Below are 13,376 nucleotides of genomic sequence, written 5' to 3'. Positions count from 1 at the left end.
AGGGCTGGACAGGGGCAACCAGCCGGAGGCAGGCTAGGCCTCACGGAGAATATGAGATTTGAGAAAAGACTGGAAAGAGGGAAGGGAGCTGGCCAGGATATCAGGGAGGAACGTTCTAGACTGAGATGCTAGAGCACGCATTGGAAGCCTCCAAAGGCTTGTAAAACTGAGTTTCTAGTTCAGATGAGATTTGAGAAAAGACTGGAAAGAGGGAAGGGAGCTGGCCAGGATATCAGGGAGGAGCGTTCTAGGCTGAGATGCTAGAGCACGCATTGGAAGCCTCCAAAGGCTTGTAAAACTGAGTTTCTAGTTCAGTGGGTCTGATGTGGGGTCAGAAAATGTGCATTTCTAACATCACAGATGCTGCTGCTGCTGTCTGGGGCCCCACCTGAGAACCACTGCGCTGGTACCAAGGCCCAAGGTGGGTTTTGTCTGGCTGCTCAAGGAAGATGTTGTTGGCCAGATTCTCTTATAATCGGGGCGGGCATGGCTTGGTGTCAGCTGTGTGTCTCTGAGGGCTGCATTGCCCCCGAATGTCAGAGTGAGCCGTGGGGCTCTGGTCTTAGCTCGTGGCGGCCGGCATGGGTACAGATCTTCCCGCCGGCTGTACCTCCGACAGCCACCGCCTCCCTCTGCTTGCTGCTGCCTCTGCAGTGTCCTGGCCAAGCCTTCTGTGCACACGATTGGTGGCAGAATCTGGGATCCCAGACCAAACTGTGGGAAACTCGTAAGCCTTTAATGATGAAGGGCTTTCAAAACCCAGGATAGAGTCTGGTTAGTAAAGACAACAGAAGGAAACGAGGAGATCCGGGTTTGGCCTGGACTTGCTCATGGCGAAGTTGCCAGTTAGTGGCCACGTCACTTAACCCGTCTGTGCCTTGGTGTCTATATCTGTAAAATGGGTTTAATAGTATCTGTCCCCTAAAGACTTCAGAGGATGTTGTGGAGCTTAATGAGTGAGGTCTATTAAACTCAGAAGAAAGGCGTAACTAAATACAAAGCACTATTGTAATTAGCTCTCAGGTTCTTTAAGCCAGGTCGCATCTTGTTTTAAGAGGGTTTCCACGGTGACAAGTTTGTTTGAAAAACACGTGTAAAAGGCATGGCCACAAATCTCACAATATGTAAATTTTATCTTGCAGGTTTCTGTCATAGTTGAGAGCCACACAGGTACTTACCAGTAGCCATGCAGTGACAGCCCGCTGTTGCTACCGACTACTAACTTCTGCCTCCAGTACCCTACCTTGGCAAGGACTGTGTTATTTCTCCTGAGCACTGAGCGAGCACTTAATACGTGTTTGTTTATTTGTATTTTAGTGGCTGGCCGGTACAGGGTTCCGAGCCCTTGGCCTTGGTGTTATAACGCCACGCTCTAACCAACCCAGCTAACTGGTCAGCCCAATATATGTCAAATTAATAAATACACAGTGCCTGGCACTCTGCAGGCTGCAGAGAATGGAGGCATAGTCCTGGCATCACAAGGCCAATTGTACTAGGGTTCTCCAGAGAAACAGAACCAATAGGATACATGTGGATGGAAAGAACGTTATTATAAGGAATCGGCTCGCTCAGTTATGGAGGCTGAGAAAGTTCTCAGATCTGCAGCTGGAGACCCAGGAGAGCGGATGGTGTGAGTTCTAGTCTGAAGGCTGGCAGGCTCAAGCCGATGTTTCAGATAGAGGCTGCGGGCAGGAAAAGACCAGCGTCCCAGTTCGAAGACAGCCAAGCAGAGGCAGCGAATTCTCCCTCACTCTCCTTTCGTTCTACCCAGGCCCCAATGGATTGGATGAGGCCCGCCCACACTGGGGACGGCCACCTGCTTTTTTCAGTCTGTGGACGTGGCCTCGTCCAGTTGACACACACAGTTGTTTCCCACACCCTGGTGACGTGCCAGGCCTGGTGCCAGGTGCTGTACGTATCTCATCTGATCCTGGGGTCCACACCGAGCTTCTCTGCTTGCTAGTTCTTCAACCTAAGGCGAAGTTCTTCCCTCTCTGTGCCTCAGTCTGCTCATCTGTAGGATGGGAGTAATCACAGTATCTACCTCCCAGGTTGTTAGGAGAATTATGTGAGCTGCTATATGTAACGTTTGAGAACAGGGTCATTGCACGAGGCATCGTAGGGCTTGTTGGTGTCATTACCCTCAGCAGGTGAGGCTCAGAGCCTCACTTGAGGTCCAAGAGTTACACCGTGGCAGTTGGCTTAAGGGTTCCCTTGTGTAAGGAATGTCCACCAAGCCCACACCAAGCTGCCTCTGCCTGGCTGAGTTCTCCCTGACTTCCGCATGCCATCGATTCCGTTCATGTCACTCCCTCTGCAGGCTGTGGGGCCATCTGCCCAGCCCCCTCCAGCTGCCCCCTGGGAGCTGCGTGGCTGCTCCTATGTTCCTCCCTGTTACCAAACCAAGATCCACAGGTCTCACTGAGGCCCCACAGGCTCATCTCAGCACCAGGTGGCTAATGGACTCTTCTCTTTGATGCCCATGGATACTCTGACACCAAACACGTCACCTGGTCTTCTCAAATATTTGCAGCAGGCATTTCTGCCCAGTCACCATGACGGTGCTTACAGAGACCTCTTAGCAGAGGGAGGAACTTAGGAGCAGCCACACAGCTCCCGGGGCCAGGGCCCTGCACACAGCAAGTTCTCGCTCCATTCAACTTGTGTAGTAAATTGATGGGTCAATGAACTCATGGACGTGGAAAAGCTTTCTGGATTCAGCCAAACCCTTCACAGGTGCTAGGGTTTATCTTAGGGCCTCAGTGAAGGTTTGGGACCAGCTAAGAGACTCGAGAGCAGCCATTGATAAAATATAGAAATTTCACATTGGAGGATGAGGCTGAAAAAATTAGAGAGGATGGCAGAGAACACACCCTTAATTAACAATTGACCAGGCAAACGGGGCGGTTTGGGCTTGAAGTGAGCAGGGCCAAGGTGCGTTCCAGCTCTGAGAATCTGTCCTGGTCAAAGCTGGGCTTTCCTTCCCTCCTTGCACAAGTTCTCTGTGCACGAACTTCCAGCGAGGAGGCAGATCCTCTCCCGGCCCCCTCCCAGCCCTGAGGGCCTCCCTGGCAGAGCATGGCAGGTCTCTGTGTTTCCAGAACTATGATCATGAGATTGTTGCTGTCCTGAGCCCACCCAAGTGCCCGCCGCATGCACATGTGCTGCTCCTGCCCAGAGCGGGCCACAGGGATGACTTGCCCTTGGCTGCATGTCAGGAGGGGCTCAGCGGCGTGACCACCTCACCTCCTCTGTCACTGTGGCTAGATGAGGGAGTCCAGAGTCCCCTGTGGTGAGGTGCTGTGCACGTGGCAGACGCTTGGAACTGCAGATCCGCATGTGAGCATGAAGACTTTACACCCTCACTTCAAATAAGCTTGCTGGAAAATGCAAGCTCTTAGGGGCATGCCACGAATTGTCACAGAGGAGTAGATTCTGGCTTTGCACGGTAAAGAGGAGTCGCTGGAGGAGTGTGGGAGGATGGACCGAAGGACAAAGAGCTTGGGGCCAAAGTTGCTGGATGCCGAGCTCGAATCTGGCTGTGCCGGGTGCTGCTTTATGGAACCCTGAGGCCAGCTATGAAGACGGTTATGGCCAAGGAAACCGAGTTCCAGCGGGGACAAAGAAGAGGCTGGTAAGCGGCAGAGACTTGAAGGCAGCGAGGCTAACTGCAGGCTTACTCTTCCCACAGTCGCACCTGGGGAGTGGGTGCTGCAGTGGAGGCCGGGTCCCTCGGTGGCTGGGACCACAGGCTGGGCGACCTGGTCACAGCTCTTGGGCTGAACTGGAGGGAGGGAGCGGGGGAGAGAAGTGACTGAGGCCATCACAGAATCCTGGGACGTTTTCCCAGTGGGGCTTCTTGCAGCTGAGAAGAAACCGAGGCAGCAGCAAGAGCCAGCGGCAGGGAGAGACGCAGACGAGAACAGCGGGACACGGAGGCAGGCGACACGGAGGCGGGCAGCTGCTCAGCTCATGGTAGAATGTTCCAGACCTGTGGGCTTCTCTTATCCCATTAGGGGGCATTCCTCTTGCCAGAGAGGGAGCAGGAGGGATCCCTGAAGAGTCATTTAAGACGATTCTGCTGGAAAATAATGATTTTCCCTGAGGGTTTGGCCTAGCGAGTAGGACCATGGCCTTTCATGTAGTCAAGTAAAGCACCGCAGGAAGGAAAGACCAGCAGATTCTCTTTTCTTCCAGGAGGGGAGAGGGGCAGGCACTAGACAGAAGTGGATGATAGAGGTCTGGGGGCTGCCTCCGTCCAGTTTGCCCCTAGCCTGGGAGTCCTCGGGGGCCACACGTGCAATGGCTGACGCCAGCAGGGGGTCTGTCCTCGCCTCCTCTCCCCACTTTCCTTCAGCTTTTATAATTATTATTATTAAATCTTAGCTACACTGTTCATAGGGCCTGGGTCTCTACCCATAACCCTCAAATTAGCCACGTCCAGCCCTGGCGGGTCCCAGGAGGACAGCTGTGCCAGCCTGATGCAGACGAAGGCCTGGCGGGGTGGGTGGACGCCTGGGCTCGGCCTGTCCTGGCTCCTGGCCGGCACCCTCTGGTGACAGCAACAACAGCGGACAAAGACGGGAACGGGTCTCACTGTCACAGAGCTGAGAGTGCCCTTAAAAACAGGTCAACCTGAAAGACCTTCAGACTGGCCTGACCTTCACGAATTTTACCAAGTGTGGGTGACAGTCCATTCTGGTTCATGGCAACCATAGCAACATTGTAGCCAACAACAACGAGGCTGCCCACCACCAGGCCTCCCACCCTCAGGGCTCCAGGGACTGTGACGACCACAGAGGCCCAGGCACACATGGCTCAGGGGACATGCCTGGGTTTGAAGCCCGGGTTTGCCACTTAATGGTACCTGAAAACTTGGGAACACTTCTAAACCTTCCTAATTTCTTTTCATTTATCTGTCAAGTGGTCATAATTATTTCTATCCCAAGAGGCTTTTGGGGGCATGTAGTGAGTGTGTTCCTGGCACAAGGCTGTTCCTGGGGGCGCTCAACACCGCCCTGCCCAGTGTTGGCATTGTTGGTCCAGCACGGACCCCGCTTAGCCATTATTCTCGTGGGTACCCCCCACCCACAAGGCCAGCCGTCTAACTGAAATGAGATGGCACCATCGTGGCGATTCTGCTCCCCATGAGGCCCAGAGCCCCGTATTGGTGAAGTGGGACCCACACTCGGGTCACAGGCTCCGTTACCATGGAAACAGGGTGGCTGGACTCCTGGGGTCCCCCTCCCGACTACTTGACCCCATTTGCAGCACTGTGTGTCGTCGGCTGAAATCTACAATATAAGTTGTCACCCCTCTTGTGACAGCTACGGCCCGTTCTCGGTCTTGTGAAGAGCCGTTCCAGGAGCTTCTGCGGAAGAAGAGCAGGACACACGTCTGCATGGCTGCTCCTCTCTCCTGGCACACGCTGCCCGCTGGTCTGCCCGGGACCTTCCTTCCCTCCCTTTGGGATAGTACCAGGACCCTTCGTGGGAAAGCCCCGTCCAGCTAATTCTTGCAGTTTTCTGGATGAGAGTAAACCCCGAGCTCTGAATGAACTTCTCATCGCACCCTTAGGTGCTATCCCTCCCCCCCTTGATTTCATCACTCTAACCTCTCGAGCGTCACGTATTTGACTTTCCCCCAAAGCAGATGTGCACTGAAATAATGACAGACAAGACAGGAACCTGGCTTACAACTCGATGGCTTTAATAAAACATCATGACATTTCTAGGCTGCAGAATGTCCTGCAGCAAGACCTCTTCCGGCATCTGTTTCTCCCCGAGAGTCTTTGCAAGGTGGCCTGTGGGCTGCTGTTCCTGAAGGATCAGCACATTGTGTCGTCTGCTGTGAAAGACGTGCTGGTGCCAGGTGGGAAGTAAAGGCAGGAGCCGGTGGGCGGGGGTGGGAGTGGCAATGGCTGGGGCTGGAGGGAAAGAGGCCAGGCGCAGCTTGGAAGCTTCTAGCTCTGCCGGCCAGCAGGTCCTGAGGCCCCTGATCTGTGTCCACCTGACCACAGTCCCCGCTTCCTTTATTAGGATATGACATCTAAACAGGGCTGGAGGACTGCAGAATGTTAAGTCAGTTGGACTTGAACATACCTGTTTTTTTCAGTTTGCTCCTAAATTTTACCGATGTTTATTCTACAGACAAAATGTGTTCTGAGCCACCACTATGTCACTGGCACTGTCCCAGGCAGGGGGGTGGGCTGGGGGGTGTATAAGAGACCGACAGGATCAGAGGCCTCCCCTCATCTGGGCACAATCCAGCCCAGAAAAGCATGGCAGGGCATGGCGATGCTGGGGTGGGAGTGGTCCTGACACCCTCCAGGCACAGGGGCCAGCCCGGAGCATGAGTGCTGGTCCCTATGTGTCTGGGTGGTGGCGGAAGGGCTTACTGAGGACTAGAAGGCTGGAGGGGGCTGGGACTTGTCTCCAGAGCAGAGACAGCGGCTGGCTCCTTGCCCTTTCTCAAGTTTGCTGTGGGGACGAGAAGGGGGCTCCAGTCAACCCCCCAGGGATAAATCCCAGCTCTGCCACTCAACAGCCACGTGATGGGGGGCAAGTCACTTATCCCGCTTGCCTCAGTTTCCACAAGTAAGAGTGGATGGCAGCACTGCGGCGAGGCTGCGGCACATGTCGTGTTCCCAGGGCCTATGTGACTCTCTGGCCTGCAGCAAGGACTTAACGAGTGGGGTAACAGGGACTGTGGCCCCTCGAGGGTGACACGAAGCCCCCTCCTGCTGCTCTAGCCCTGTAGCTCTGGATTGAACAGGAAAGTGTCTGTGCTGCCTCTGTTGCTTCTTGGCAAAGCCAGGCCCACTTCAGGCACCCAGGGACACTTTGCTGGGGTGCAGGAAACAGGACGCCATCTCCGTGCAGGGCCACATGAGCTGAACCCTGCTCAGGTCTGAGAGCCCCGCCTCCATTCAGATGTCTGCACAGTGGCACTGCTCAAGTTTGTGCTGTGGGGTGCCTCCCAGGCCAGCCGCAGCACAGATGGGACCAGGGACAGGAGAGTCTCTGAGGCTGGCCACTCAGACCCTGTCTCAACATCCTTCCCTCATACAATGGATTCGGTCCTTGCCTTGCCTTGTTTTATTGGGGAGGGACAGGATCTTTCTCCCTAGCTCTGGCTTGGAGGGGAGTGCCTGTCTTTCCCCACAATCCACTAAATTGGACTTATTTTCCTTTGAATCCTAACTCTTGTGAAGTCATTTCTACCCAAGAGGGCTTGGAGGCTGCAAGGCTGACACTCCATGTCAGAGCCACACCTACCTAGTCACCAAGGAGCCCAGGAGGGTGGGCTGCACGAGATTCCGCATGTTTCCCTGGAAGCCCAGCTGGAGGCCGAGCCTGGCTCAGGGGCCCCTGCCTCCCGCCATGTGGGGCAACGTGAGGCATCTCCTATATGCGCAGACTTGGCTGGATGCGTCTGTCCCTTGGCAGGCAGCTGAGGAGACAGCCAGAGCAGCCGTGGGGGGTTAGATAGCTGTGGGCTAGAGGCTCTTGGCCAGGTGGCAGACCTAGGGGCCAGCCCTGCCTGGAGCACCCAGCCCCTCCTGCAGAGCGTCTGCAGATTTCCTTCCTGTCTGAAGTCAGGTCCTGCAGGTCCATGGGGCTGTGCCAAGCCAGTTCTGACCCAGAAAGAACTCTGGAGAGAAGTGCCTGGGTCCGAGCCCTCGGCTTGTTCAGGAACCAGTCACTCCACCTTCTGCCTCAGTTTCCATCTACAAAATGAGGAGGGCAGCGGAGGCCTGTTCTTATGCCACCGAGGTGAGACAGTGTTGCATAGAGCAGGAGGGCCGACTGTGGCCAATGAACCAAATCCAGCCAACCAATTTGTGGTATTTTGTTATGGCAGCCTAGGGAACCAACACACGATCCAATCACTCTACTGTTTTTATTTCATAGCTCTCCCTATTATCAGAAGTTTTTGTTTGTTTATTTACTTACGTCTGTCTTCCTGTACTGGAATAGAAACTCCATTAAGAGCAAGGATCCTGTTTATCTTCTTTATTTCTGTATTGCCAGAGTCTTTAGAAGTGCCTGGTACATCGTAGGTGCTCAGTAAGCATTTCTGAACTGAATGAATGAATGTGGCTATATTCGCTTCCTGTGGCCTCCATAACAAAGTACGTAAACTGGGTGGCTTATAACAACAGAATTTTATTGACTCACAGTTCTGGGGCCAGATGTCTGAAACTGAGGTGCTGGCAGGGCCATTCTCTCTCCGCAGGCTCTAGGAGAGGATTCTACAGCATTTCTTCCAGCTTCTGGAGTCGCTGGCCATCCCCGGAGTTCCTTGGCTTGTATATGCATCACTCCAATCTCTGCCTCTGTTTTCACATGGAGTTCTCCCTGTGCGTCTGTGTCTCTGTCTAAATTGTCCTCTTATAAGGACACCAGTCATGTTGGATTTAGCTGGCACCTGGTTTGGTAACTAGTTTTATTGGAACACTGCCACGCTCACTTACTTATGTATTGTCTATGGATGCTTTTGCATTGCAACCTCAGAGCTCAATCGTTGCAACAGACACGGCCCACAAAGCCCAACATCTCTACTCTCTAGCCCTGTGGAGTTTGCCAACTCCTGGTATAAAGCGCTTCGGCACTTCTCAGCTGTGTGACCTTAGGCTTAATTTATCTTCTGAGCTTTAATTTCTGATCTATAACATCAGACTAATCATCCTACCTCCCAGGTCCTTATGAGGAGAACAAGTTGCATCCGGTCCTTATTCTTCTTACAGCCACGTGTCTGTCAGAACCGCCAGGGGCTGAGGACATGCCTGGCACACTGTAGATGCTCAGTGATAGATAAATAAGAGATCAGGTGTGTGAAAGCACCAAATGCAGTGTCTTACATGTAACAGGCAGGCAATAATTTCTTCAAGGAATAAGGAGCCCAATCCTGCCCCCAGTGACCATTCTTTTGGGAGAATGGACTCTGAGCAATGTGCTCAGGTGGCCAGAGAGGGGAAGCTTTACCATCCCAGAGCTTATCACTTACACTGAGCTGCTCTAGACAGGGTCTTGTGTCACGTCATGGCAGGTACAGAATTACGGGTGAACGGGAGTTTGCGTTGCAGGCGTGTTCAAGCCGTGACTTCCACCTCAGCAGGAGAACTGACGAGAAGATGGCCCCCTCTAGTTACCAGAGCATCAAGACTGATACCCAGTTATCAAACCTAGGGCATGGGATGGGGCAGATTAGACAGAAAGGTGATGTGCAATGAGTTCAGAACACAGGGCAGGAACTGCCTAGGTGCCTTTCGTCTTGGGTCAGGATTGGTCCCAGGAACTGGAGATGGGGCACAGCCTGTCGGTAGAGTACATGGCACAGGTGGGGTTGGGGGACACAGATGATCCAGCACTTGGAATCTGGCTGGGAGAAAGGGAATCACTAAGGACTCATGCCCGGGATGGGGAGGGTCCTATGTGGGGAATTCCAGCCTGGAGGGCCTTGGAGGATGTAAATTAACACTAAGACCCCCCAGCATGGCTGGAAGAGAGTTGTAGCAAACATAAGCATTTTTTTTAAAAGATGACCGGTAAGGGGATCTTAACCCTTGGCTTGGTGTTGTCAGCACCATGCTCACCCAGTGAGCAAACCAGCCACCCCTATATAGGATCCGAACCTGCGGCCTTGGTGTTATCAGCACCACGCTCTCCCAAGTGAGCCACAGGCCGGCCCTAAACATGAGTATTTTGACTTGCCTGCTCCACAGAGGAGCTAGGAGGACAACAGGTGCTCAGATACTTCAGGTGCTGAATGAGGAAAGTGCTGGAATGAGCCGCCAAGAAGCCACCCACCAGCTCACGCCTCCCAGGTTCCTCCATCCATTGACGGTTCCTCCATCCATTGACCTCTGCCCTGGGTCCCCAGTGAGGTCCATGGAGTCAGGAGCGGGAGCAGGTGGCATGGGGGGAGGGCATCAAGAACTCCAGGATGGGACAGAGCCTTGGACACACCAGCGCCCTGGCAGGCACCACCCACCTCCCGACGGGGCCCAGGAGCCCGCGCCTGCCTCTTCTCATTCCCCGCCGCCAGCTCCTCAGGAGCAAGCAGGAGGCAGAGAAGTCGGGGTCCTGCTTTTAGCTGTCACTCACCAATGCCAAACCTCCCCTTCCCAGAAACGGGTGCAGTTCCATGCTCTCTTGCTTCACGCGTGACAAATGCAGCACTTTTCCCTCCTCCTCCACCATCAGGGTTTTACCTTTTCAATGCCAGTTTCCTAACTTTGTGCTGCACTTTGAGGTTAGGCCCTGACTGATGACTTGTCTTGGCATATTTCTGCAGATCCTTTACAGTAGGCGCCCGGAGGTGGGCACCGGGGCTGCCACACGGACTCACACCTGACATATCACCCTGTGCTGCTCATGAGACCACCTTGGATGGCATCATTAGAATTTTGCCCCTTTTATCTTAGGCCATGAGTCTTCCTCTTGAAGCTTGGACAGTAGCTACCCTAAAATCTGTGTCAGGAGGTGGAGTCACCATGTATGTGGAATGTTCTGGGAAGATCTGGAGATCAGCTTCTCAGCCCACCTGTAATCCACAGGAAGCTCTTGAGGTTCCTAAACTCTGCTGGTCGGCATGCGCCAAGTTGACCTGCTCATGGTCTCCCAGGTCTCCCCCAGGCTCCTCCTTGTGGCTCAACTAGATGGAGACAGCAGCTGTCCTCTTTCTGTCCTCCAGCAGGGAGGTCACACTGGACAAAGCCAGCCACAGACCTGTGTGGTTTGGCTCACTGACTGTTTTTTGTTTAATTGAGTTAGTTGCCAACATTTGAAAATTGGGGTATTTCCAGTATCTCTTAAGAAATTGGAAGCCATGGCAGCCCCAGACCCACAGCCCCTGGAGCTGAGAGGTAGCAACTCGTTTGATGGCACGAGGGCTCCCAGTGCTCCTTCCAACAGCAACTCTTCACAGGTGTGGCCTTAGGGGAGGCTGGGGGCCACTTGCATGTGTGTTGGATTGCATTTAAACCAAATGGCTTCCTCAGGAACCCAACCGTGAGTGGGCCTGGACAGGGGGAGCCAGGAAACCCACACTCAGGGCCCATCCTGAACATACTGAGTCATCTTAGGTCACTTCATGTCACTGGGCACCAGCCTCTTCATGTGTCAAAAGATGACTGTACGTCCACCTCCAGTGCTGAGAGAATCCAATGGGTAACATCCATGAAACTGTTGGCCCCAGCTAACAGTTTGATTTGATTTGATTTTCTAATTAGAAGAGAAATACATGCTGATTGCGAGGGGAAGGGGCTGGCTCATACTGATTATTTTAAGACTTATGCATTACACAAATGTAACCAAAATAAGCAAGATTCCTCCAGAACCCCGTCTCTACAGAGACAACCCGTTTAATGGCTTGATCTTACACGGTCTATTGGCTGATGTTTTGACATTTGCTCAGAGAAACGAGCCTAAGAGCTGATGCCTTGACCCAACCCCTTCAGCATCTCTGGAGCACCTGGGATGGGCACAGTGTTATTTTAGGCCCCATGAGGGGACTTGGGGGGTGTGGTGAGACTTCCCTTTTGCCCCTAAGGAGCTCCCAGACTGAAAATGGAGGCAAAAAACCACAAGAAACTGTCACAGCCAAGAGGAGCCTAAAGAGACATGACAGCTAAATGGGACGTGGTCTCCTGCAGGGGATCTTGGAACAGAAAAAGGACTTTAGGTAAAAACTAAGGAAATTTGAATAAGCTATAGACTTAGTAATAATATATGTATTGGTTCATTAATTATAACAAATGTACCCTACTCATGTATGATGTTAGTATTGGGAGAAACCGGGTGTGGGGTGTATGGGACTCCCTGTACTATCTTCTCTATTTTTCTATAAATCTGGAACTGTTGGAAAAATTAAGTCCACCAAAAAAAAAAAAAAAAAATGACACGCGATAAGGCAAGATGGTGAACGGCTGGTTGACTCAAGTGGAGGAAGCCCACAGGTGAGGCTGAGCGCTCCCCTGGGCTTTTCAGGCTTGGAGCCCCCGAGTGCTCACGCTCAGGGACCCGGTGGGGAGGGCTGAGGCCGTGGCGACCTCTGGGGCGAACTGGCCCTCCTGCCATGCAGGGCTTGAAGGGAACGAGTCAGATACTTCAGGGGAGAGCAATCCCATGTGCCATCTGGACACGGTCCTCAACCTTCCCTCTCAGGGCCCTGGTCAGGTAAGTGTCATCTGTGGTCTTAGAGATGCCATGAGGGAGGGGACAAGAGGAAAACAGGCAGCGACACACTACTGGGTGGAGGCCTGACGGCTCTGGCTTCAGGCCTCAGGGGCCTCTGCCAGCCCCTTGGGGGGCTCCCCACATGCCCAGTGAACGTGTGCAGCCAGGATTGAGTGATACATTTGTTTCCAGGTCACGACAGAAGAGAAGTGTCGAGGCCTGACGCCCGTGTGAGTGCAAGCAGTGTCCCCCAACTGTCTCCATCAGGGCCAGCGGAGCGCCGCGCGGGTCTGGCTCACTGTGCACTCTGCGGGGCTGTGCTGCTTTGCAACGGCAGAGGCCACAGCCAGAGGCAGCTTCTGAGAGCCACGCCGCTTCCTGGCCGTCTGTTGTCCTCTGCTCCGTTTTCCTGTTAAAACACTTGAGGAGCACAGGGAGCCGAGGGAATTGGACCAGCAGGCCTGGAGAAGCCCTGTTCCTTCCCCTGAACGTGTGTTTATGAAGGTCCTTGCAAACACAACTGTTTGGGAAAGTCTTGAAATAGCAAGCAGAGTCCCAGCTGAGTGTCTAGGTTACAGGAGAGTCTTAAAAAAAATAAAATCATTTCCTTTGAGGCTGCCAAGTTTGGAGGTCCTGGCTGGGTTCGCACATCCTGCAGATGACTCAACTTGAATTTGCCTCCCTGATGCTTATGGGGTTTCCACGTGGGAAGCCAGCACCTGAGGGAGTGGCAGCTGTGGTGCACGGGGTGTCATCGCGACCCTGGACCCTGGCCCGGACCCAGGTGCTGGCCCAAGTGCTCGGCAGGCTTCACACTGTTAACTGGGTCATAGCTTAACTTCTCAGTTAGGCTTTTAGTTAACTTTTTCAGGCCATTCATCAGACAGGTGAAATGGCCTGTCCTTTCATGCAGAGAATTACTCTGCTATTTTAGCCCTTTTTAAGTGTACTATTTAGTGGCATTAAGTACACACACGTTGTTGTGCAGCCATCACCACTGTCACCTCCAGAACTCTTCATCTTCCCCAGATGAAACGGTACCTGTCACTTAACTTCCCCCCCTGCCCCCAGCCCCTGTACCCTCTACTCTGCTTTCTGTTTCTACCAGTTTGCCTGCTCTAGGTACCTGGTATAAGTGGAATCCTACAATATTTGTCCTTTCGTGCCTGGCTTATTTCACCCGACACAGTGCTT

At 53.3% G+C, this 13,376-nt stretch overlaps 1 protein-coding gene across 1 annotated transcript in view; it reads left to right on the top strand.

The window, feature by feature from the left end:
• NOL10 (nucleolar protein 10) overlaps window positions 1-12,804 on the top strand; it is a 137,600-nt gene extending 124,796 nt beyond the window's left edge. Inside the window, exon 20 of the mRNA XM_008584326.1 lies at window positions 12,375-12,804. Coding sequence (XP_008582548.1) covers window positions 12,375-12,416 — 42 coding nt within the window. The 3' untranslated portion in view covers window positions 12,417-12,804. The remainder of the gene's footprint in view (window positions 1-12,374) is intronic.
• Window positions 12,805-13,376: the final 572 nt, after the last annotated feature.

The sequence above is a fragment of the Galeopterus variegatus genome, unplaced genomic scaffold, assembly GCF_000696425.1.
Source record: "Galeopterus variegatus unplaced genomic scaffold, G_variegatus-3.0.2 Scaffold3225, whole genome shotgun sequence".
In the NCBI taxonomy this organism is placed as follows: domain Eukaryota; kingdom Metazoa; phylum Chordata; class Mammalia; order Dermoptera; family Cynocephalidae; genus Galeopterus; species Galeopterus variegatus.
This window is presented reverse-complemented; position numbering and strand designations above follow the sequence as displayed.